General features: G+C 45.1%; 1 protein-coding gene across 3 annotated transcripts in view; it reads left to right on the forward strand.

Annotated features, from left to right (window-relative positions):
- LOC111969803 (E3 ubiquitin-protein ligase TRIM62) overlaps positions 1 to 23,838 on the forward strand; it is a 45,594-nt gene that overhangs the window by 15,703 nt on the left and 6,053 nt on the right. For 2 of the 3 annotated variants that reach the window (XM_023996074.2, XM_023996083.2), the window contains exons 3-4: positions 12,616 to 12,711; positions 19,208 to 19,533. In XM_023996074.2, coding sequence (XP_023851842.1) covers positions 12,616 to 12,711; positions 19,208 to 19,533 — 422 coding nt within the window. The remainder of the gene's footprint in view (positions 1 to 12,615; positions 12,712 to 19,207; positions 19,534 to 23,838) is intronic. The other variant, XM_023996093.2, reaches the window with a different exon arrangement.

Here is a 23,838-nt window from a genome sequence, read left to right on the forward strand (position 1 = left end):
TGATGTCAATTAGCCTATCAGAAGCTTCTAAAGCCATGACATTTTCTGGAATTTTCCAAGCTGTTTAAAGGCACAGTCAACTTAGTGTATGTAAACTTCTGATACAGTGAATTATACGTGAAATAATCTGTCTGTAAACAATTGTTGGAAAAATTACGTGTCATGCACAAAGTAGATGTCCTAACCGACTTGCCAAAACTATAGTTTGTTAACAAGAAATTTGTAGAGTTGTTGAAAAATGAGTTTTAATGACTCCAACCTAAGTGTATGTAAACTTCCGATTTCAACTGTACACTTACAATCATTGGTTTTTGTTGGGCATACATACTTTAAAGTGAAAAATCTTGAGTCTTGCGCCATTCTGTTACCAGGCATGTAGGGAAGTCCCCCATATCCTGTTCCTTATTGCGCTCTAGTCTGACACCTGGTCTTGTTGTTCATATAGTGTCAAAGGAACCTACAGGGAGCCCTCCAGTTCCTTTAAATTCCTCGCTAGATTATTAATGAGGTGTAAAGCCAAGCTGAATATTAAAGCAGCTCTGGAAGGAGATGGGGTGGTGGAAACTGAGTGTGCATGCTGGTTGTCCTTAAACCTGACCAAGATTTTGGTCCTGTTGTTGGTCAGGTCTTGGCCAGGTATGGTATTAATCACCTCCTCTCATCTCTCACAACTACAGTCTCTGCCCCCCAGCCATAGACGGGACACTACACAACTGCATTTTCTGCCCCCCCCCTCCCCAGGCCACAGCAATTACTTTGAATCCAGTGGCCACTTTGACCTGTTTTTGTTTAGTCTATGTTTCAAGCTGAAATCAGGGTAGTGGTACCTTTGTCCCTTGTCCAAAACCTCTAGCTTTGTGTTAGGTCCTGGTTCACACCTGTGTTTATTGACTTGATGGAAAGTGAAAGGATGGACTGGGAGCTACAGCATATATCTGGTCTGACCTCAACTCTGACAGAGTGTGTCTGCAAGTGTTTATTTTTTTTGTATGTGTGCATAATTCTAATGGGTCAAATAAAGTAGAAATGCTTGCAAGCAATAAAATGGCAAAGCCAGCCACAGGAAGACAACGCTACAGAGAGCACAACTGTGTCCAGGGCAGCCAAGATGGAGAAGGCAAACTAAAGTGTCTTAACGCTGTGGTCTCTCTGCATGCAATGACAGGATGTTCTCCATGGAGATTTGTGTGTCTTACACATTCTGCATACATCTATTTTTTTTTTTACTTAACACTTATTTTTGCTTGACTTCTTAATGCATTGTTGGTTACGGGCTTGTAAGAACCTCAGCTTGTCCTCTTCATAAATCACATTTTATTGGTCACCTACACGTATTACTCATTTGTTTTGTGTAATTCTTTTTGCATTGGTGGGTGGAACAGAACGCACATTTATCTGAGTCACTATTAGTAACTGATTTATGAGCACCACTAATGCATTTCAGTTATGTAATGTCTAAAATACAAAGCTAATTTGCGCTACACTATAGTTTTTTTTCTCTGCCTTTATCAGCGCAAGAGATTATATATTGGCCAATCTCAAATCAATCCCCAGCCCTAGATACGTCTTGATGCCCCCTCCCCTGCACCTCTTTGTTTCAGAGGGGTTGGGTGAAATGCGGAAGACACATTTCGGTTCAATGCATTCAGTTGTGAAACTGACTAGGTATCCCTTTTCCCATTCTTGTAGATCTGTAAGACCTGTTTAGGTATGATAACAGAAGTCTCACAAGCTGAGTCTGTGGAACAACTGACTAGAATATGGGTAAAGGTGGCGACTGAGGGAACACAGCAGTGGTCAGTTGTAAATAGCCGGTGGGGTGTGCTGACGTACAGAACATTGGTCCACAGACACGGTATGTAGGTTACAGTACATCAGGGTAAGTAATAGCTTCTACACAGCAGACCCAACCTAGTCAGCAGATTGGCCTGGATAACACAGGGACAAATGACACAATCCACCCCACCAGCTAGCTAGAAGGCTGGAATTGACACAGTCCACCCCACCAGCTAGCTAGCAGGCTGGAATTGACGCAGTCCACCCCACCAGCTAGCTAGCAGGCTGGAATTGACGCAGTCAACCCAACCAGCTAGCTAGCAGGCTGAATTGACGCAGTCCACCCCACCAGTAGCTAGCAGGCTGGAATTGACGCAGTCCACCCCACCAGTAGCTAGCAGGCTGGAATTGACGCAGTCCACCCCACCAGTTAGCTAGCAGGCTGGAATTGACGCAGTCCACCCCACCAGTTAGCTAGCAGGCTGGAATTGACGCAGTCCACCCCACCAGCTAGCTAGCAGGCTGGAATTGACACAGTCCACCCCACCAGTTAGCTAGCAGGCTGGAATTGACGCAGTCACCCCACCAGTAGCTAGCAGGCTGGAATTGACGCAGTCCACCCCACCAGTAGCTAGCAGGCTGGAATTGACGCAGTCACCCCACCAGCTAGCTAGCAGGCTGGAATTGACGCAGTCCACCCCACCAGCTTAGCTAGCAGGCTGGAATTGACGCAGTCCACCCCACCAGTTAGCTAGCAGGCTGGAATTGACGCAGTCCACCCACCAGCTAGCTAGCAGGCTGGAATTGACGCAGTCCACCCCACAGCTAGCTACAGGCTGGATTGACGCGTCCCCCCACCAGTTAGCTAGCAGGCTGGAATTGACGCAGTCCACCCCACCAGCTAGCTAGCAGGCTGGAATTGACGCAGTCCACCCCACAGTTAGCTAGCAGGCTGGAATTGACGCAGTCCACCCCACCAGCTAGCTAGCAGGCTGGAATTGACGCAGTCCACCCCACCAGCTAGCTAGCAGGCTGGAATTGACGCAGTCCACCCCACCAGTTAGCTAGCAGGCTTGGAATTGACGCAGTCCACCCCACCAGCTAGCTAGGCAGGCTGGAATTGACGCAGTCCACCCCACCAGCTAGCTAGCAGGCTGGAATTGACGCAGTCCACCCCACCAGCTAGCTAGCAGGCTGGAATTGCCATGCCTTCATGGAGCACGACCCTTCTACTGATCCCAACACAAGCACAAATAGGGCTGTGATGTGTTAACATTTTTCCATGACTAAAATTAAAACACACAGCAGACCGTACTTTTTGGTCATTTAAAAACCTGCTGTACTTACAATATAGTGTGCTATAGTTTGGAGAATGAATGAAAATGACTCTGGATGACATAATAATGTTTGTTAGGGCTGTTTTCCTAAAGAAGATAAATCCACTTTGTTTTGTTTCCTTGCCACGATACTAACGAGTATTGCGATACTGGTATCGTCCTGGCCGCAATGACAAAGGAAGCCCAGCCCCTGACAGAGTAACTGACAAGACTTGAGGAGGAGACCATTCCAGGCTATCAGTTTCACAACCAGTCAGTCGCATTAATATGTTCTTGTGATATGAGCTCCATTTTTCCATGACTCTAAGGAAAGGAATGCTTTTTTTGTTTTCTTTATTCCTGAATGATTATTCTTAGGAACAGTCAAGGAGGCTAGCTGCGTGCATTCCAATCCCCCACACTGATTGGAATGCAGTCCAGTCAGTGTGGGGGGGGGGGGGGGACATTTTAATAACAAGCTAGCCAAACCAAATCATAAAAATATGAAGTGTTTTTATTCATGATTTGTAAGTAGCTAATAAAAATAGTAAATCTGATACCAGAAAACAATAGTGATGTTAATAAACTACACTGATCTTAGCAGCCTCATGCCAACAGCGCCTCGGTTGTGTGTCTGTCTGGCTGCTGCTTATACACTGGCACTGGGGTAAGCAGTCAGGGAAAATATCATCACAAACAACTCTCAGCAACAGAAATGCTGCGTCAGACCACAGCGCTTTTCAGAAACATCCACATGTGCTCAAGCTGTGCTTTAAATCCCAGCCACTCATTTTCTACTCACATCAGCAGAGCCTGCATCCTCTCTGGGGGAGGCCCTGTCCCTGCAGTGTGAACAGCACCAGCAGGCTACAGCAGACCAAGGAGACAGACTGAAGCTGGAGGTAACATCCACCCCATGTAACCTACTGTCTTTGATGAACATACAGCCAGCCCTGTCTGTCATTGTATACGACTGTGACTAGGCAATGCTGAGATGGCGATAGCGACTGTATCACACACGCAGACACTGGACATTCCTCCTCCCCCTCTGACCTCATCCTCACAGAGGATACAGAGAAGGTGGAGGGCCCAGTGAGTGGTCTGACAATTGCTAGCAGACAGATTGGAGAGAGAGCCAGGCTGACTGTGTCTGAGGAGTCATTCTGTGGCTGCTGCGACAGGCTCCCTGGCCCTGGCTGCCTAGCTCTTGTTACTAGATTATAGGCCCTCTAACGAGATTACCACCAGACAATGGAGCCCCAACACAAGTGGCTTGCCGAACAACACACACACACACACACACCTGCCTACCCGACCATGGCCAATTACACAAAAGCTGGTCTAACTCCTTGGAAACTTTGGGTGTTTTCACATATGAAATTCGGTACCCTGGTTCTGTTTCCTGGAGCATTTTGTGAGGATTCTACAAAATACGTTTTGCATTCACAAGACCTGGAAACAACAGTTTCAGGGTGCGATTAGCAAGACGTATATTCTACATGACGTTAGCGAGTTAGCGTGTTTATAATGGGCAGAAAAAGTTCCACACGACTCACCATGTCCTATTACATGGTACTCTGGTCCTGGATCTTGGACCATGAACTCACGCAGGTGAGTTGGATCACACTGGATCAGTGTACCAAACGTTTCCGGATCAAAAGGGAATATGTGAAAGCACCCTTTTGAAAGTTGTGGCTATGTAGAGTTCAAAGGAAAAGAGGAAGCTGTGATGCTTTCTTTCTCCAGTGGTTAGAATGTAGGTCAAGTCATGTGAATGATGAATGTTCCCAGCCTGCTTTACTTGAGTGAGCTGAGACCGAGGAGAGCATGCACATCTATCCTACCTCCTCCAACTAGAAGAAACACATGAGGGTAGTTTAGAACCTTACCAGGGATTCCCACAAGTTTTCCCTTTTCAGAAACTAACTCATAATTCTGAATCGGCTAATGTACATCTTGATGGAAAGAGAACAGTGTTGTTTGAACAGTGGCTTATTGTTTGAACAGGGGAGCAGTTCAGAGATGCAGTGTGAGGACAGCGGAATTTAAAGAGGGCTATTAGTGAGGTCTCCAGGAATCAGTGTTATAGAGCTGTATATTAATGATCACAGAGTGTGACATGGTAGGGCAAGGCAGTGGGGAACCTGTCTTCTTGGCAGAGGGCTGGAGAATAGATCTGGGGTGTTGGCAAACCTTGAGTGGCCTGCTGCTTCAGCAGAGAGCTGCCAGACAGTCCAGCCAGCCGTGTCAATGATATACAGACTCTTTCTCCAACAACGGGCTAAAACTACCTGCATCTTCCTGCCTAAACTGATCAAAACGATCGTTTAAACTATCAATCTAGACTCTATTCAAATGCAATCAAATCAGGGTTATGATACTACAATGGCAGTGTACAAAAATTGAAATTTTTCTGTCATTTAGATTGTGCCAACATTTCCAGAGGTGTGAGACGAGGTGCAGAAATCAATAGTTTTCAGTCTGACACACTTTCTGTCTTCCTGTGTACAAACCCTCTTTCACGGTGGAAGCTTCTATCTTCCTTTCTGGAAGATCTAAACTGATAACCCATGACTCATAGTTTGTCATCACCCCTGTGACTCAACTGTTCTAGGCATCTATATACAGTGCCTTCAGAAAGTATTCATACCCCTTGGCATATTCCACATTTTGTTGTGTTACAGCCTGAATTCCAAGTTTGGGCTTTGGTTAGGCAAAGCCCGGACTTGAATTCTGTGCAAAGACTTGAAGATTCCCTGTCTAACGTAACAGAGCTTGAGAAACAATATTTCAGGAAGAAAAGGAGAGAATCCCCAAAGCTGTTATAGACATACCCAAGACGACTCAAAGCTGTAATCGCTGCCAAAGGTGCTTCTACAAAGTATTGACTCGGGAGTGAATACTTATGTAAATGAGATATTTCTGCGTTTCATTTTCAATACATTTGCAAACATTTATAAAAACATGTTTTCACTTTGATTATATTTAATCAATTTTGAATTCCGGCTGTAACACAACAAAATGTGGAATAAGTCAAGGGGTGTGAATAATTTCTGAGGCACTGTATGTGTCTGCCTTTGTAACTGGGTCTGAGAGCAGACTCGGTGTAGACTAGGCGGCAGGTTTGTGTTCTTGTTCACACTGATTTACACACCACGGCTCATGCCGTAGACCGCTGTACCGGCTACCAGTTCAGAGCAGTGTGTTTAGCCTTCATGTCTGCTGCCTGACAGAATTATGATCCAGGCTTGAGCAAGTTTTTTGGGCTTTGCTTTAGTGAATGGAATCAGAACAAACCAGCCTTTAGTTTTCTTTAGTATATGGAATCAGAAGTGTATGTTTGTTTGTGTATGTGTGTGTGTATATGTACAGTCATGGCCAAAGGTTTTGAGAATGACACAAATATGAATTTTTACAAAGTCTGCTGCTTCAGTGTCTTTAGATAATATATTTTTGATGGCAGCCCATTCATGCATAATCAACGCTTGGAGTTTGTCAGAATATGTGGGTTTTTGTTTGTCCACCCGCCTCTTGAGTATTAGCCACAAGTTCTCAATGGGATTAAGGTCTGGGGAGTTTCCTGGCCATGGACCCAAAAAATCAATGTTTTGTTCGCTGAGCCACTTAGTTATCACTTTTGCCTTATGGCAAGGTGCACCATCATGCTGGAAAAGGCATTGTTCGTCACCAAACTGTTCCTGGATGGTTGGGAGAAGTTGCTCTCGGAGGATGTGTTGGTACCATTCTTTATTCATGGCTGTGTTTTAGGCAAAATTGTGAGTGAGCCCACTCCCTTGGCTGAGAAGCAACCCCACACATGATGGTCTCAGGATGCATTACTGTTGGCATGACACAGGACTGATGGTAGCGCTCACCTTGTCTTCTTCCGGACAAGCTTGTTTCCGGATGCCCCAAACAATCGGAAAGGGGATTCATCAGAGAAAATGACTTTACCCCAGTCCTCACTAGTCCAATCCCTGTAACTTTTGCAGAATATCAGTCTGTCCCTGATGATTTTCCTGGAGAGAAGTGGCTTCTTTGCTGCCCTTCTTGACACCAGGCCATCCTCAAAGTCTTCGCCTCATCTGCGTGCAGATGCACTCACACCTGCCTGCTGCCATTCCTGAGCAAGCTCTGTACTGGTGGTGCCCCGATCCCGCAGCTGAATCAACTTTAGGAGACGGTCCTGGCGCTTGCTAGACTTTCTTGGGCGCCCTGAAGCCTTCTTCACAACAATTGAACCGCTCTCCTTGAAGTTCAGATAGCATTTTCCCTTAATAAATAAAATCATCACTTAAAAACTGCATTTTGTGTTAACCCAAGTAATCTTTGTGTAATATTTAAATTTATTTTATCTGAACATTTAAGTGTCACGTGCAAAAAAAAAAAATCAGGAAAGGGCAAATACTTTTTCACAGCACACATGTGTATGTATGTATGTATATATGTATGTGTATATATACACTGCTCAAAAATAAAGGGAACACTAAAATAACACATCCTAGATCTGAATGAATGAAATATTCTTATTAAATACTTTTTTCTTTACATAGTTGAATGTGCTGACAACAAAATCACACACAAATTATCAATGGAAATCAAATTTATCAACCCATGGAGGTCTGGATTTGGAGTCACACTCAAAATTAAAGTGGAAAACCACACTACAGGCTGATCCAACTTGATGTAATGTCCTTAAAACAAGTCAAAATGAGGCTCAGTAGTGTGTGTGGCCTCCACGTGCCTGTATGACCTCCTACAACGCCTGGGCATGCTCCTGATTAGGTGGCGGATGGTCTCCTGAGGGATCTCCTCCCAGACCTGGACTAAAGCATCCGCCAACTCCTGGACAGTCTGTGGTGGACGTGGCGTTGGTGGATGGGCGAGACATGATGTCCCAGATGTGCTCAATTGGATTCAGGTCTGGGGAACGGGCGGGCCAGTCCATAGCATCAATGCCTTCCTCTTGCAGGAACTGCTGACACACTCCAGCCACATGAGGTCTAGCATTGTCTTGCATTAGGAGGAACCCAGGGCCAACCGCACCAGCATATGGTCTCACAAGGGGTCTGAGGATCTCATCTCGGTACCTAATGGCAGTCAGGCTACCTCTTGCGAGCACATGGAGTCTGTTTGATTGAGTGGAGAACAGGAGGGCTTCTTAAAGAAAAACTAACAGGTCTGTGAGAGCCGGAATTGTTACTGGTTGGTAGGTGATCAAATACTTATGTCATGCAATAAAATGCAAATTATTTTCTTAAAAATCATACAATGTGATTTTCTGGATTTTTGTTTTAGATTCCGTCTCTCACAGTTGAAGTATACCTATGATAAACATTACAGCCCTCTACATGCTTTGTAAGTAGGAAAACCTGCAAAATCGGCAGTGTGTCAAATACTTTTTCTCCCACTGTATATATCATACACACACACACAACATTTTTGTAAAATGACAATTGCAACAATACTGAATGACAATGAACACTTTTATTTTAACTTAATATAATACAAAAATACACACACGCACACACACAGCTCTGAAGTGACAATGATACTGAAGTCTGCTTAGGAGACAAATACTCTCAACTGTTTGAATAAAATAGAGTTTAAGTTGCCTGTGATGAATGTTGAAAACAAAAACTGTAATTTTATATGCAGGAATCCTATTTTAATAATGGGCATGGTAAGAATTGACGACCAAAGTGCGAGTCATAATTCCCATGACACCTAGCAAAATCTGAAAAGCGGTTCCTTCATTTATTCCATAGGATATTTTTTAGATTCACTTAAAATAAGGTCTGTGTTTCGTGTAGGCTTACACCACCGTGCCAATTTTATAACTGTGTAGATATCCATAGGACAAGGTAACTGATCAATATTGGCTAAATATAAGCGAAGAAAATTTTTTTGTAGAGTGGATTTATGAAAATATGTTGACAAACGTTACCTTATCCTAGTGAGATTTACACGGGTATCAAAACGCGAGGCGGTTTAAGCCTGCACGAAACACAGACCTTATTTGAAGTAGATCAAGACATTCTCTATGGAAGACATGAACGGTAAAATAACGAAGGAACCCCTTTCAAGTTCAGCCGTAAGTTATTACAGGATTATAACGCGTCAACTATTTCTCTTAAACCATATACCTTTGACTAATCCGGAAACTATCACCTCGAAAACAAAACGTTTATTCCATTCCGTATTTTATCTAACGGGTGGCATCCATGAGTCTAAATATTCCTGTTATATTGCACACCCTTCAATGTTATGTCATAATTACGTAAAATTCTGGCAAATTAGTTCGCAAAGAGCCAGGCGGCCCAAACTGTTGCATATACCCTGACTCTGCGTGCATGACGACGAAAAAAAGAAATGACACAATTTCACCTGGTTAATATTGCCTGCTAACCTGGATTTTCTTTTAGCTAAATATGCAGGTTTCAAAATATATACTTGTGTATTGATTTTAAGAAAGGCATTGATGTTTATGGTTAAGTACACATTGGAGGATTGACAGTCATTGATTGTTTTTTATAAGATAAGTTTAATGCTAGCTAGCAACTTACCTTAGCTTACTGCATTTGCGTAACAGGCAGGCTCCTCGTGGAGTGCAATGTAATCAGGTGTTAAAGCATTGGACTAGTTAACTGCAAGGTTGCAAGATTGGATCCCCCGAGCTGACAAGGTTAAGGCCGTCATTGAAAATAAGAATGTGTTCTTAACTGACTTGCCTAGTTAAATAAAGATTAAATAAAGGTGTTAAAATTAAAAAAAAAAACAGCACCCAAAAATACCGATTTACGATTGTTATGAAAACTTGAAATCGGACCCGATTAATCGGCCATTCCGATTTAATCGGTCGACCTCTAATAAACACCATGCGACCACGCAGCCGTAATACTGCTCACGAAGGAGATGCGTTCTGTCTCCTAGAGATGAATGTACTTTGGAGCGAAAAGTGCAAATCAATCCCAGAACAACAGCAAAGGACCTTGTGAAGATGCTGGAGGAAACGGGTAGAAAAGCATCTATATCCACAGTAAAACGTGTCCTATATTGACATAACCTGAAATGCAGCTCAGCAAGGAAGAAGCCACTGCTCCAAAACCGCCATAAAAAAGGCAGACTACGGTTTGCAACTGCACATGGGGACAAATATTGTAATTTTTGGAGAAATGTCCTCTGGTCTGATGAAACAAAAATAGAACAGTTTGGCCATAATGACCATCATTATGTTTGGAGGAAAAAGGGGGAGGCTTGCAAGCTGAAGAACACCACCCAAACCGTAAAGAACGGGGGTGGCAGCATCATGTTCAGGGGGTGCTTTGCTGCAGGAAGGACTGGTGCACTTCACAAAATAGATCTCATCATGAGGAAGATAAATTATGTAGATATATTGACGCAACATCTCAAGACATCAGTCAGGAAGTTAAAGCTTGGTTGCAAATGGGTCTTCCAAATGGTCAATGACCCCAAGCATACTTCCAAAGTTGTGGCAAAATGGCTTAAGGACAACAAAGTCAAGGTATTGGTGTGGCCATCACAAAGCCCTGACCTCAATCCCAGAGGAAATTTGTGGGCAGAACTGAAAAAGCGTGTGCGAGCAAGGAGGCCTACAAACCTGACTCAGTTCCACCAGCTCTGTCAGGAGGAATGGGCCAGACTTCCTGTATTAGGAAGGCCTGCAGCTGGCAGGAACGTTTGGGGAAAATATTTTGCCCCTGTGCGTGTTTAGGAAATGTGAGGCAATGATCTCATTTTCTAAGATGTAGCCTGGAGCTGTTAATGTGAGAGAAAAGGGGGAGGGGTGTGTGTGTGAGAAATTAGTTAGGTTTATAATCAGCCAACCAACCGTGACCCTGTTCCCTGCTTCTCGGCATCCTGGGGGAAATATAATATCAGACTTTGGTCCGCCTGCTGAGATGGTCAGGGGGAGGAGTCTAGGGCTGCCTTTTTAGCTTTGTTTTCCTTAGGGTGCTTTTTATTCCGTTTTTATTGTTATTTTTAGTTTTTTTATCCTCTTTGTTTTGTAGTAAATATTGAAGTTTTAATTTTAATTAGTTTTTTTCCTTTGAAGCACATTGTTGCATTCTGTCTGAAATGTGCTGTATAAATACAGCTTGATTTGATTTGACTCCGTAAAGCAGACAGACTGCAGTTTCAAATGGCATGGGACAGTGTTGCCCCTCTCTCGGTTAGTATCTTGAAGCAAGATTATTCTTAATTTTTCGATGCTATAGGCCAATACAAAGATCTGCTTACTATTGCATACAACAACCAGTCAGACAACAGAGTGAGGTCCCTGGCAGTGCAGAAGCCCGTGTAAACGGTGCTCTTCTCTTCGGATTGGTCCATAGCCTGTAAGAGGAGAGTGCCTTCTGACCTATTGCAGGCTGGAGCTGGCCCTGAGAGAAATAGAACCCGCTGATCCTACTGCAGTCTTCCTGTCGTTAAAATGTAAAGCCACATTCCGTCTCAGGACTGGGAGATTGTTTTACTTAGTCCATGTTCTTGAAAAGGCTCATTCAAAGCTGTATAGAAAGAAACTACCCACATGTGTCTGTACCACATCTATTTTGTAGCCAATATTATAACCAATGAAATGGGCTTCTTCCGTCAGCACATCGTAAACCAAAGTACATTGAACGACTGCCTGGCCTGTTTCTGTGCCAAAGAGCGGAGAACTGAATTTGAAGACTGTTGGCTTGAATATTTGATAGTCAACAGGAAGAAATGTTCCATTGCTGCATTGATATTCCTCTCAGTACTTTCCACAGCAGCAGCTAAATGACCCCTTCTGTCCTTCTTTACTGACATTCCCATGTAGACTTCTGTTATCCCTCTGGACTATTGGAACTGGAGGAGAGCTTAGCAATGATCTTCACTGACAGCATGACATTGAACACATTCTCAAGCCCTACACCTGAAGTCCCCCTGCTCCACTTCTGACACTTAGCAATTCCAGTCATATGAGCCTGTGCCTCTAAGTGGATTATGTTGCTTTTAGAATTCAAGTCACTGTGTGTGCAGCGTATTGGGCTCGGGGGACCTCTGTCTAGACTGGGCTCGGGGGACCTCTGTCTAGACTGGGCTCGGGGGACCTCTGTCTAGACTGGGCTCGGGGGACCTCTGTCTAGACTGGGCTCGGGGGACCTCTGTCTAGACTGGGCTCGGGGGACCTCTGTCTAGACTGGGCTCGGGGGACCTCTGTCTAGACTGGGCTCGGGGGACCTCTGTCTAGACTGGGCTCGGGGGACCCTCTGTCTAGACTGGGCTCGGGGGACCTCTGTCTAGACTGGGCTCGGGGGACCTCTGTCTAGACTGGGCCCAGGGGACAGCAGCACAGAGACCCACTTTCTCTCTGATGGAACCCTCTCTGGAAACCTCTGTTCCTCAGACCCAGTACACAGTTCATTTTGGCTCTCTTTTGCGCTCGCTCTCTTTCGTTCTAGCTCGCTCTTTTTCGTTCTCGCTCGCTCTCTTTCGCGCTTGCTAATATATTGTCTGATATGTTCTGTTGCAGAGGGAGATGAAGGAGCAACTGGCCACTCTGCAGGACAGTGAGAAGGGACACACAGAGGCCCTGCAGCTACTGCAGAGACAACTCACTGAGACCAAGGTAACACACCAAGCACTACTCACTGAGACCAAGGTAACACACCAAGCACAAACATTCACTTAGACCAAGCAAGGTAACTTAGAGCCTTTTTACCCATTAGAGACCAAGTTAATGGTCGAGTGGTTTCTGTCTGTCTCTCATCCTATCTCTATCTCACCCTCCACCTAAGTCTGTACTGAACTGATTGGTTTATTGAGCATCTCTTTAATCTATACACCCTGTTTTAATCAGCGGAACAAGAGCAGCAGCCAATCAATACAACAGATATTCCTCAGTCACCTTTTCTGTCTCATCTCTTCCCCCTTTGATGACTTTGAGATTCACAAAGGCAAAGCTGTCTGACAGAGAGAGTGTGGGCCGTCAGCGGTATTTGTCATTTGGAAGGGTGTCGTTCTTTCTGCTGGTTACATGCTGGCTGTTCCCTGGCACGCCAGCACAGCCCGCGCCCTCCCGTCTTCCTGTCCTGTCCGCAGGACTTTACTTTACCCTGGCTCTGGCCCAGCGAGGCAGACCTGCCTGCTTCCACTGCCATCCTGCCGTCACCTTCAGCTGACTGCCAGTTGGAGCTCTTCTAGCCCCTCCATTATAAATCAGCCCATCTCATTAGGTTTGCATCCATGTGTCTGAAGAGATGTGCGTTGCCTGGAAGAGGGCCATAGAGGAACTAAATCGATCTCTCTGCCTCTCCAATACATTTAGGTTGCTGACAATGAAATGCTCTGTTCTCCTGCTCTTCCTGCTTGACCACACACAGAAACCAAAGAAGAATGGATTTGTAGGATCTGATCAAAGCACCCACAAATGATGTTATGTAATCCTGAAATGGGAGACTGCCCACCTCAAACACCCATAATCCTCTCTATCCCCCCGGCAACATGAAGGTGTTGAAACTGAATCTTTGATTAGGGTGGTGTGAGGCTGCCATTACCCTTGTTTTGGTATGACTTAAATGTCCCCTAACACTGCTGTTTGTCACTTAATTGGTTTATATTGGTTCTGGTTCTCTAGTTTAGTTCCAGTCCTGGGCCCATGTGTTCAGGAGCATCCCCTTCCCTGTCTGAAGAGCAGACGTTGTGTCTGATTCTCTGGCCATGGGGGTTTGTCTGATTTAACGTGCTGCTTCTCTGAGACCCAGCCTCCTCTTCCTGTAGGTTTAATATGGGCTTTAAATATCCACCCTGCCATAGCCATAACACCCTGCTGGAGAAGACTGGCACATGGTTACTGCATTGCTGCCCGCCTCATCAGTCCTGTCCTCCTCTCACTGTCACACTCACATCCCACTCCTGCCCTGCTCTGTATTGGAGATAAATGATCTTAATAGGCTTAAAGTTCCCAGCAGCACAGAGAGAATATCTGCCTGCTTCTAGGTTCCTACAGGAACAGGCATGCTGCTGGAGGGAAATTCATTTATGGCAGGCAGTAGCAATAAAACCCAGATTCTGATGCTGCTACCCCTGCTCCCTGGTGTTCCCCTGTGATGGAGAGGAGTAGAGACTACTAGAACAGAGCGAATGTTTCCTTTGTACAGACACACAGAAGCCCTGCGTGAGAAGCTGCTCCCTCTCCAGTTGTTACTGGACTGAGCCTCTTGGATCTCCTCTCTTTGTTCTTTGTCTCTGCTGCTACTGTTGCTGTTAGCATTGGAGATGATTCATTTCCTCTTCAAGTCCAGCACCCTCCTTGATTTCCCCATGACTACAAATCAATTCACCCCACTCTCTCCTCAGCTTCTGCTCCTTTTCCCCTCATCAACAGCACGGCTCTTCCCATAATAGCATCCTTTTCACTGACTATCCACTGGCCTTGTAAATGTTGCCTTCAACACACAGCTTGTCTGTCCCCAGCCGACCCCACAGCATCAGCCTTTTAAACATGCTTTCGATCTCACAAGCAGTACCACTATTAAAACAGCACAATGTGACTAACTGTGCTCTAGGGCCTCTTCCACTGTCCCAACCTTCCAGTGAGGCTGAGCTTTGCCCTATTCTACTCCTAATGCTCTCTATATAGGGCGTTCTTATGATAGACATTTTGTATTGATTTAATGTTAGATGATCTGTAACAGCAGATGGGGATTGTCCGTAGAAGCCCTGCATTTGACTTAGACAGATTTTTTTCAGTCAATGAATTTACATAATATTTAGGTGCTAAAAAGGTTTTTATAAACCGAGTGGTTCGAGCCCTGAATGCTGATTGGCTGAAGGCTGTGGTATATCAGACTGTATACCACAGGTATGACAACAAAATGTTTTTGCTGTTCTAATTACCATGGTTACCAGTTTATAATAACAATAAGGCACCTCAGGAGTTTCTAGTATATGACCAATATACAACGGCTAAGGGCTGTATCCAGACACTTTGCGTTGCGTCGTACATAAGAACAGTCCACAGCTGTGGTATATTAGCCATATACCACACCCCTTCTTGTGCCTTATTGTTTAAGTAAGCCATGGGGTTACTGACTCTTGTCAAGTGGCAGGCAGTAGCTTAAGAGTGCAGAGGCAGAGTGACAGAGGCACTTGATTAGACATAAGTTTTCTATTTAAGCAATAAGGCCCGAGGGGGTGTGGTATCTGGCCAACATACCACAGCTAAGGGCTGTTCTTAAGCATGACGCAATGCGGAGTGCCTGGATACACCCCTTAGCTGTGGTATATTGGCCATATACCACCAACCCCCGAGGTGCCTTATTGATATTATAAACTGGTTACCAATGTAATTAGAGCAGTAAAAAATAAATGTTTTGTCAGACCCGTGGTATACAAATATACCACGGCTTTCAGCCAATCACCATTCAGGGCTCAAACCCCCCAGTTCTTAAGATGGAGCCGAAGATGATGGCTGACGTTTTACATGCTCGTAACCAATTGTGCAATTTTTCTATTTTATTTTAATTTAATTTAAACATAATGTTGCTGCTACTGTCTCATATGACTGAAAATAACTTCTGGACATCAGATCTGGGATTACTCACCACGGACTGGAAGAAGCTTTTTCCTTTAACGAGTCTGACGAGAAAGATATACTGCTCTCCCAGGAACAGGCCCATATCCCCGTCATTTGCGTGAAGAAAAGACGGAGGAAAAGGGGACGCAGATCAGGCTGCCTTTTGAGAATCTGTAGGAGCCTCCCGGGTGGCGCAGTGGTCTAGAGCACTGCATCGCAGTGCTAACTGCGCCACCAGAGTCTCTGGGTTCGCGCCCAGGCTCTGTCGCAGCCGGCCGCGACCGGGAGGTCCGTGGGGCGACGCACAATTGGCATAGCGTCGTCCGGGTTAGGGAGGGTTTGGCCGGTAGGGATATCCTTGTCTCATCGCGCTCCAGCGACTCCTGTGGCGGGCCCGGGCGCAGTGCGCGCTAACCAAGGGGGCCAGGTACACAGTGTTTCCTCCGACACATTGGTGCGGCTGGCTTCCGGGTTGGAGGCGCGCTGTGTTAAGAAGCAGTGCGGCTTGGTTGGGTTGTGCTTCGGAGGACGCATGGCTTTCGACCTTCGTCTCTCCCGAGCCCGTACGGGAGTTGTAGCGATGAGACAAGATAGTAATTACTAGCGATTGGATACCACGAAAATTGGGGAGAAAATGGGATAAAATTTACAAAAAAAAAAAAAATGAGAATCTGTAGGAGAGCCAGTAAAGTCCCACTGCCATCAATTCTACTTGCTAACATGAAATCATTGGAAAATAAAATTGATTCATTATGAATTATCCTACCGACGGACATTAAGAATTGTAATTCTTATGTTTCACCGAGTCGTGGTTGAACTACGACACGGATAATTTAGAGCTGGAGGGATTTTCAATGCAACGTCAGAGCAAAGAAGCTACGTCTGGTAAGACGAGGGTGGGGGTGGTCTTTTTGTCTACAGCTGGTGCGTGATGTCTAATATTAAAGAAGTCTCGAGGTATTGCTCGCCTGGGTATTGCTCGCCTGAGTACCTTATAAGTTGTAGACCACACTATTTACCAGGAGAGTTGTCATCTATATTATTCGTAGCCGTCTATTTACCACCACAGAACGAAGCTGGCACTAAGACCGCACTCAACAAACTCTATAAGGCAAAAGCAACAAGAAAATGCTCACCCAGAGGCGGCGCTCCTAGTGGCCGGGGACTTTATGCAGGCAAACTTAAATCACTTCTACCAAATTTTTACCAAGAAAACTCTAGACCGCCTTTACTCCACACAACAGATGCATACAAAACTCTCTCCTGCTCTCCATTTGGCAAATCTGACCATAATTCTATCCTCCTGATTCCTGCTCACAAGCAAAACTAAAGCAGGAAGTACCAGTGACTCGCTCAATACGGAAGTGGTCAGATGACGCGGATGCTACACTACAGGACTATTTTGCTAGCACAGACTGGAATATGTTCCGGGATTCATCCAATGGCATTGAGGAGTATACCACATCAGTCACTGGCTTCATCAATAAGTGCATCGACAACGTCGTCCCCACAGTTGATTGTCCGTACATATCCCAACCATTAGCCTTGGATTACAGGTGACATCCGCATCGAGCTAAAGGCTAGAGCTGCCGCTTTCAAGGAGCGGAACACTGATCCGGACACCTATAAGAAATCCCGCTATACCCTCAGATGAATAATCAAACAAGCGAAGCGTCAATACAGGATTAAGATTGAATCCTACTACACTGGCTCTGACGCTCGTCGGCTGTGGCAGGGCTTGAAAACTATTACGGACTACAAAGGGAAACCCAGACGCAAGCTGCCCAGTGACGTGCGCCTACCAGACAAGCTAAATGCCTTTTATGCTCGCTTCAAGGCAAGCAGCACTGAAGAATGCACGAGAGCACCAGCTGTTCTGGATGACTGTGTGATAACAAACTCAGTAGCCGAGTAAGACCTTTTAAACAGGTCAACATTCACAAAGCTGTGGGGCCAGATGTATTACCAGAACGTGTAGTCAAAGCATGTGTGGACCAACTGGTAAGTGTCTTCACTGACATTTTCAACCTCTCCCTGACTGAGTCTGTAATACCTACATGTTTCAAGCAGAACACCATAGTCCCTGTGCCCAAGGAAGCGAAGGTAACCTGCCTAAATGATTACCGCCCCGTAGCACTCACATTGGTAGCCATGAAATGCTTTGAAAGGCTGGTCAAGGCTCACATCAACAGCATCCTCCCGGATACCCTAGACCCACTCCAATTCGCATACCGCCCCAACAGATCCACAGATGACGGTGGTCAGGTGGTAAGGGTAGGCAACAACACGTCTGCCACATTGATCCTAAACACTGGGGCCCCTCAGGGGTATGTACTTAGTCCCCTCTTGTACTCGCTGTTCACCCACGCCTGCGTGGACAAATACGACTCCAACACCATTATGTTTGCTGACGACACAACAGTGGTAGGCATGATCACCGACAACAATTTGACAGCCTATAGGGAGGAGGTCAGAGAACTGGCAGTGTGGTGCCAGGAAAACAACCTCTCCCTCAATGTGAGCAAGACAAAGGAGTTGATCATGGACTACAGGGAAAGGCAGGCCGAACAGGCCCCCGTTAACATCAACGGGGCTGTAGTTGAGCGGGTCGAGAGTTTCAAGTTTCTTGGTGTCCACATCACCAAAAATCTATCATGGTCCAAACACACCAAGGCACTCATGAAGAGGGCACGACAAAACCTTTTCCCTCTCAGGAGACTGAAAAGATTTGGCATGGGTCCCCAGATCCTCAAAAGGTTCTACAGCTGCATCATCGAGAGCATCCTGACCGGTTGCATCACCGCGTGGTATGGCAACTGCTCGGCATCTGACCGTAAGGTGCGACAGCGGGTAGTGCGAACGGCCCAGTACGTCACTGGGGCCAAGCTTCCTGCCATCCAGGACCTATATAATAGGCGGTGTCAGAGGAAAGAACATAAAATTGCCAGACTCCAGTCACACAAGTCATAGACTGTTTTTTTCCCTGCTACTGCATGGCAAGTGGTACCGGAGCGTCAAGTCTATGACCAAAAGGCTCCTTTAAAAGCTTCTACCCCCCCAAGCCATAAGACTGCTGAACAATTAACCGAATGGCCACCGGACTATTACATTGACTCCCCATTTGTTTTGTACACTCCTACTACTCGCTGTTTGTTTATTATCTATGCATAGTCACTTCACCCCTACCTACATGTACAAATTACCTATAACCTGTATCCCCGCACACTGACTCGGTACCGGTACCCCCTGTATATAGCCTTGTTATTGTGTTTTATTATTTTTACTTTAGTTTATTTGGTAAATATTTTCTTAACCAACACTTCAAGAAGAGTTAAGGGCTTGTAAGTAAGCATTTCAAGGTAAGGTCTACACTTGTATTTGGCGCATGTGACAAATGGTTAGATTCGATTTTTGATTTGATAATGATGTTTAATGGTTGTAGCATAACCTGTACTTTCATTGTAAATAAATAACCTCTCATCCCTCTCTCCTCTTTCTCATCTCTCTCTTGTCCCCGTCTCTTCTCGCCCTCTCTCTCTCGTTCCAGTCGTCGGCCAAGGGCCTTCGTGCGACCATCGGCGAGGTGTTTGAGCATCTGCAGCGGTTTCTGCGCGAGCGCCAGAAAGCCATGTTGGAGGAGCTGGAGACTGATACGGCGCGCACGCTCTCCGACATCGAGCACAAGATCCAGCGCTTCAGCCAGCAGCTGCGTGACGTCAAGGAGGGCATCGGCATCCTGCAGGAGCGCCTCAACGAGCCGGGCCGCCATGACTTCCTGGAGGGCGTTGCCCTCACCTCCGAGAGGTGCTCTGCTTACTGTCTGACTGACCATGGATCAGCTGTTCTTCCAAACAGCCACAGTCCTAAACTTTTGTAAGATAGTACGCTGTCTGAGGTTATGTTATACTACCCTCCTAACATAACACCATCCCCTGAATGTAATCCATTCTGCTCATCGTCAGGATAGTGATATTGATATCTTGGAGTGAAAGTGCAGAGTTAGGCAATGAGGCTTATCCCAGGTCTCTGATAGATAGCTTAACAGGCCAGATATACAGGGCTCATTATTTGAAATCTGTGAAAGAGTGGGCTCGGGGATAGCGTTGAAGTATTTAAGATCTTAGAGTGATTGATAAGGTAGACTGAGGAAGTTGTTGCATCAGTAGGCATTCTAACAACCAGTCCAGAGGGCATTGACAGGAATGAGTGAAGAATGAACTGATATACAGGTTCGCCATCTCACATTTTCCAATACTTCTTTTTAACTTTGTGAGAACAGGCTTGACAAGGTTGTGGTTTCTCCTCAGGCTAACAGTCACTTAAACGCACTGCAGGTGAATGGTTAGCCTTGCCTCACCGAACACCCTGCTCTTTCTTTTTGTTTCAATGTTCCTCAAGATGATCAGTGTTTAGCTGTGCAGCCCTAGCTTTCCCAGGCAGGGTTGAGAAGGGCTTCAAAGTGGTGAAAATAGGAAGGTAACGATTCAGATACACATGTTTAAGATACAAGTGCCATCGGTCTACGGACCCCAAACCAATCCAATCCAAAAGTAGTATGCGTCGGTCAGAAAATCTACAGTTGAAGTTGGAAGTTTACATACACTTAGGTTGGAGTCATTAAAACTTGTTTTTCAACCACTCCACAAATTTCTTGTTAACAATCTATAGTTTTGGCAAGTTGGTTAGGACATCTACTTTGTGCATGACACAAGTAATTTTTCCAACAATTGTTTACAGACAGATTATTTCACTAATAATTCACTGTATCACAATTCCAGTGGGTCAGATGTTTACATACACTAAGTTGACTGTGCCTTTTAAACAGCTTGGAAAATTCCAGAAAATGATGTCATGGCTTTAGAAGCTTCTGATAGGCTAATTGACATAATTTGAGTCAATTGGAGTTGTACCTGTGGATGTATTTCAAGGCCTACCTTCAAACTCCGTGCATCTTTGCTTCACATTACGGGAAAATCAATAGAAATCTGCCAAGACCTCAGAAAAACAATTGTAGACCTCCACAAGTCTGGTTCAACATCATCTGTACAAACAATAGTACGCAAGTATAAACACCATGGGACCACGCAGCCGTCATACCGCTCAGGAAGGAGACGCGTTCTGTCTCCTAGAGATTAATCCCAGAACAACAGCAAAGGACCTTGTGAAGATGCTGGAGGAAACGGGTACAAAAGTATCTATATCCACAGTAAAACGAGTCCTATATCGACATAACCTGAAAGGCCATTCAGCAAGGAAGAAGCCACTGCTCCAAAACTGCCATAAAGCCAGACTACAGTTTGCAACTGCACATGAAGACAAAGATCGTACTTTTTGGAGAAATGTCCTCTGGTCTGATGAAACAAAAATAGAACTGTTAGGCCATAATGACCATCATTATGTTTGGAGGAAAAGGAGGGATGCTTGCAAGCCAAAGAACACCATCCCAACCGTGAAGCACGGGGGTGGCAGCATCATGTTGAGGGGGTGCTTTGCTGCAGGAGGGACTGGTGCACTTCACAAAATAGATTGCATCATGAGGGAGAAATTATGTGGATATATTGAAGCAACAGCTCAATACATCAGTCAGGAAGTTAAAGCTTGGTCGCAAATGGGTCTTCCAAATGAACAATGACCCCAAGCATACTTCCAAAGTTGTGGCAAAATGGCTTAAGGACAACAAAGTCAAGGTATTGGTGTGGCCATCACAAAGCCCTGACCTCAATCCCAGAGACAATTTGTGGGCAGAACTGAAAAGTGTGTGCGAGCAAGGAGGCCTACAAACCTGACTCAGTTCCACCAGCTCTGCCAGGAGGAATGGGCCACAATTCACCCAACTTATTGTGGGAAGCTTGCGGAAGGCTACCCGACGCATTTGACCCATGTTAAACAATTTAAAGGCAGTGCTACCAAATACTAATTGAGTGTATGTAAACTTCTGACCCACTGGGAATGTGATGAAAGAAATAAAAGCTGAAATAAATCATTGTCTCTACTATTATTCTGACATTTCACATTCTTAAAATAAAGTGGTGATCCTAACTGACCTAAAACAGGGAATTTTTACTAGGATTAAATGTCAGGAATTGTGAATAAACTCAGTTTAAATGTATTTGGCAAAGATGTATGTAAACTTCAGACTTCAACTGTATATAGTACACAGTACATACATACATACATACATACAGTGGGGAGAACAAGTATTTGATACACTGCCGATTTTTGCAGGTTTTCCTACTTACAAAGCATGTAGAGGTCTGTAATTTTTATCATAGGTACACTTCAACTGTGAGAGACGGAATCTAAAACAAAAATCCAGAAAATCACATTGTATGATTTTTAAAGTATTCAATTGCATTTTATTGCATGACATAAGTATTTGATACATGAGAAAAGCAGAACTTAATATTTGGTACAGAAACCTTTGTTTGCAATTACAGTGATCATACGTTTCCTGTAGTTCTTGACCAGGTTTGCACACACTGCAGCAGGGATTTTGGCCCACCTCCTCCATACAGACCTTCTCCAGATCCTTCAGGTTTCGGGGCTGTCGCAGGGCAATACGGATTTTCAGCTTCCTCCAAAGATTTTCTATTGGGTTCAGGTCTGGAGACTGGCTAGGCCACTCCAGGACCTTGAAATGCTTCTTACGGAGCCACGCCTTAGTTGCCCTAGCTGTGTGTTTCGGGTCGTTGTCATGCTTGAAGACACATACACGACCCATCTTCAATGCTCTTACTGAGGGAAGCGAGGTTGTTGGCCAAGATCTCGCGATACATGGCCCCATCCATCCTCCCCTCAATACGGTGCAGTCATCCTGTCCCCTTTGCAGAAAAGCATCCTCAAAGAATGATGTTTCCACCTCCATGCTTCACGGTTTGGGATGGTGTTCTTGGGGTTGTACTCATCCTCCTTCTTCCTCCAAACACGGCGAGTGGAGTTTAGACCAAAAAGCCCTATTTTGTCTCATCAGACCACATGAACCTTTCTCCCATTCCTCCTCTGGATCATCCAGGTGGTCATTGGCAAAACTTCAGACGGGCCTGGACATGCGCTGGCTTGAGCAGGGGGCCTTGCGTGCGCTGCAGGATTTTAATCCATGACGGCGTAGTGTGTTACTAATGGTTTTCTTTGAGACTGTGGTCCCAGCTCTCTTCAGGTCATTGACCAGGTCCTGCCGTGTAGTTCTGGGCTGATCCCTCACCTTCCTCATGATCATTGATGCCCCACAAGGTGATCTTGCATGTAGCCCCAGACCGAGGGTGATTGACCGTCATCTTGAACTTCTTCCATTTTCTAATAATTGCGGCAACAGTTGTTGCCTTCTCACCAAGCTGCTTGCCTATTGTCCTGTAGCCCATCCCAGCCTTGTGCAGGTCTACAATTTTATCCCTGATTGTCCTTACACAGCTCTCTGGTCTTGGCCATTGGTGGAGAGGTTGGAGTCTGTTTGAGTGTTGTGGACAGGTGTCTTTTATACAGGTAACGAGTTCAAACAGGTGCAGTTAATACAGGTAATGAGTGGAGAACAGGAGGGCTTCTTAAAGAAAACCTAACAGGACTGTGAGAGCCGGAATTCTTACTGGTTGGTAGGTGATTTAAATACTTATGTCATGCAATAAAATGCAAATTAATTACTTAAAAATCATACAATGTGATTTTCTGGATTTTTGTTTTAGATTCCGTCTCTCACAGTTGAAGTGTACCTATGATACAAAGCATGTAGAGGTCTGTAATTTTTATCATGGAAAACCTGCAAAATCGGCAGTGTATCAAATACTTGTTCTCCCCACTGTACATACACACACGTCAGCTCCGACAGATCCAGCTCAGGGAAGACCAGCTCACGAGCTCCATCAGCAGCAAATTTTAATTTAGAATGGAAAATTGTGTTTATGCAACACATGTTAGTGCATTGAATCACATTGAACTGAATCGCATTGATTCGTAATCAAACTGAAACCTTTTGTTCCTGTATCGGAGCCCAGGCATCTAGATGCATCTTTCCCTTTCAAGAAGATTCGATATGTATGTGGGAGTGATGAAAATGACTAATGTGGGGGTTGACACAGTAATAGCATTACAGCTGAACCCCCCCCCTCACCCATGTCAATCTACACTGCTGTAGAACATTAAGCCTTGGGGCATCCAGAGTCTGACGGATGCTTTTATCAACAACAT

Source organism: Salvelinus sp. IW2-2015, linkage group LG1, assembly GCF_002910315.2.
Source record: "Salvelinus sp. IW2-2015 linkage group LG1, ASM291031v2, whole genome shotgun sequence".
NCBI lineage: Eukaryota > Metazoa > Chordata > Actinopteri > Salmoniformes > Salmonidae > Salvelinus > Salvelinus sp. IW2-2015.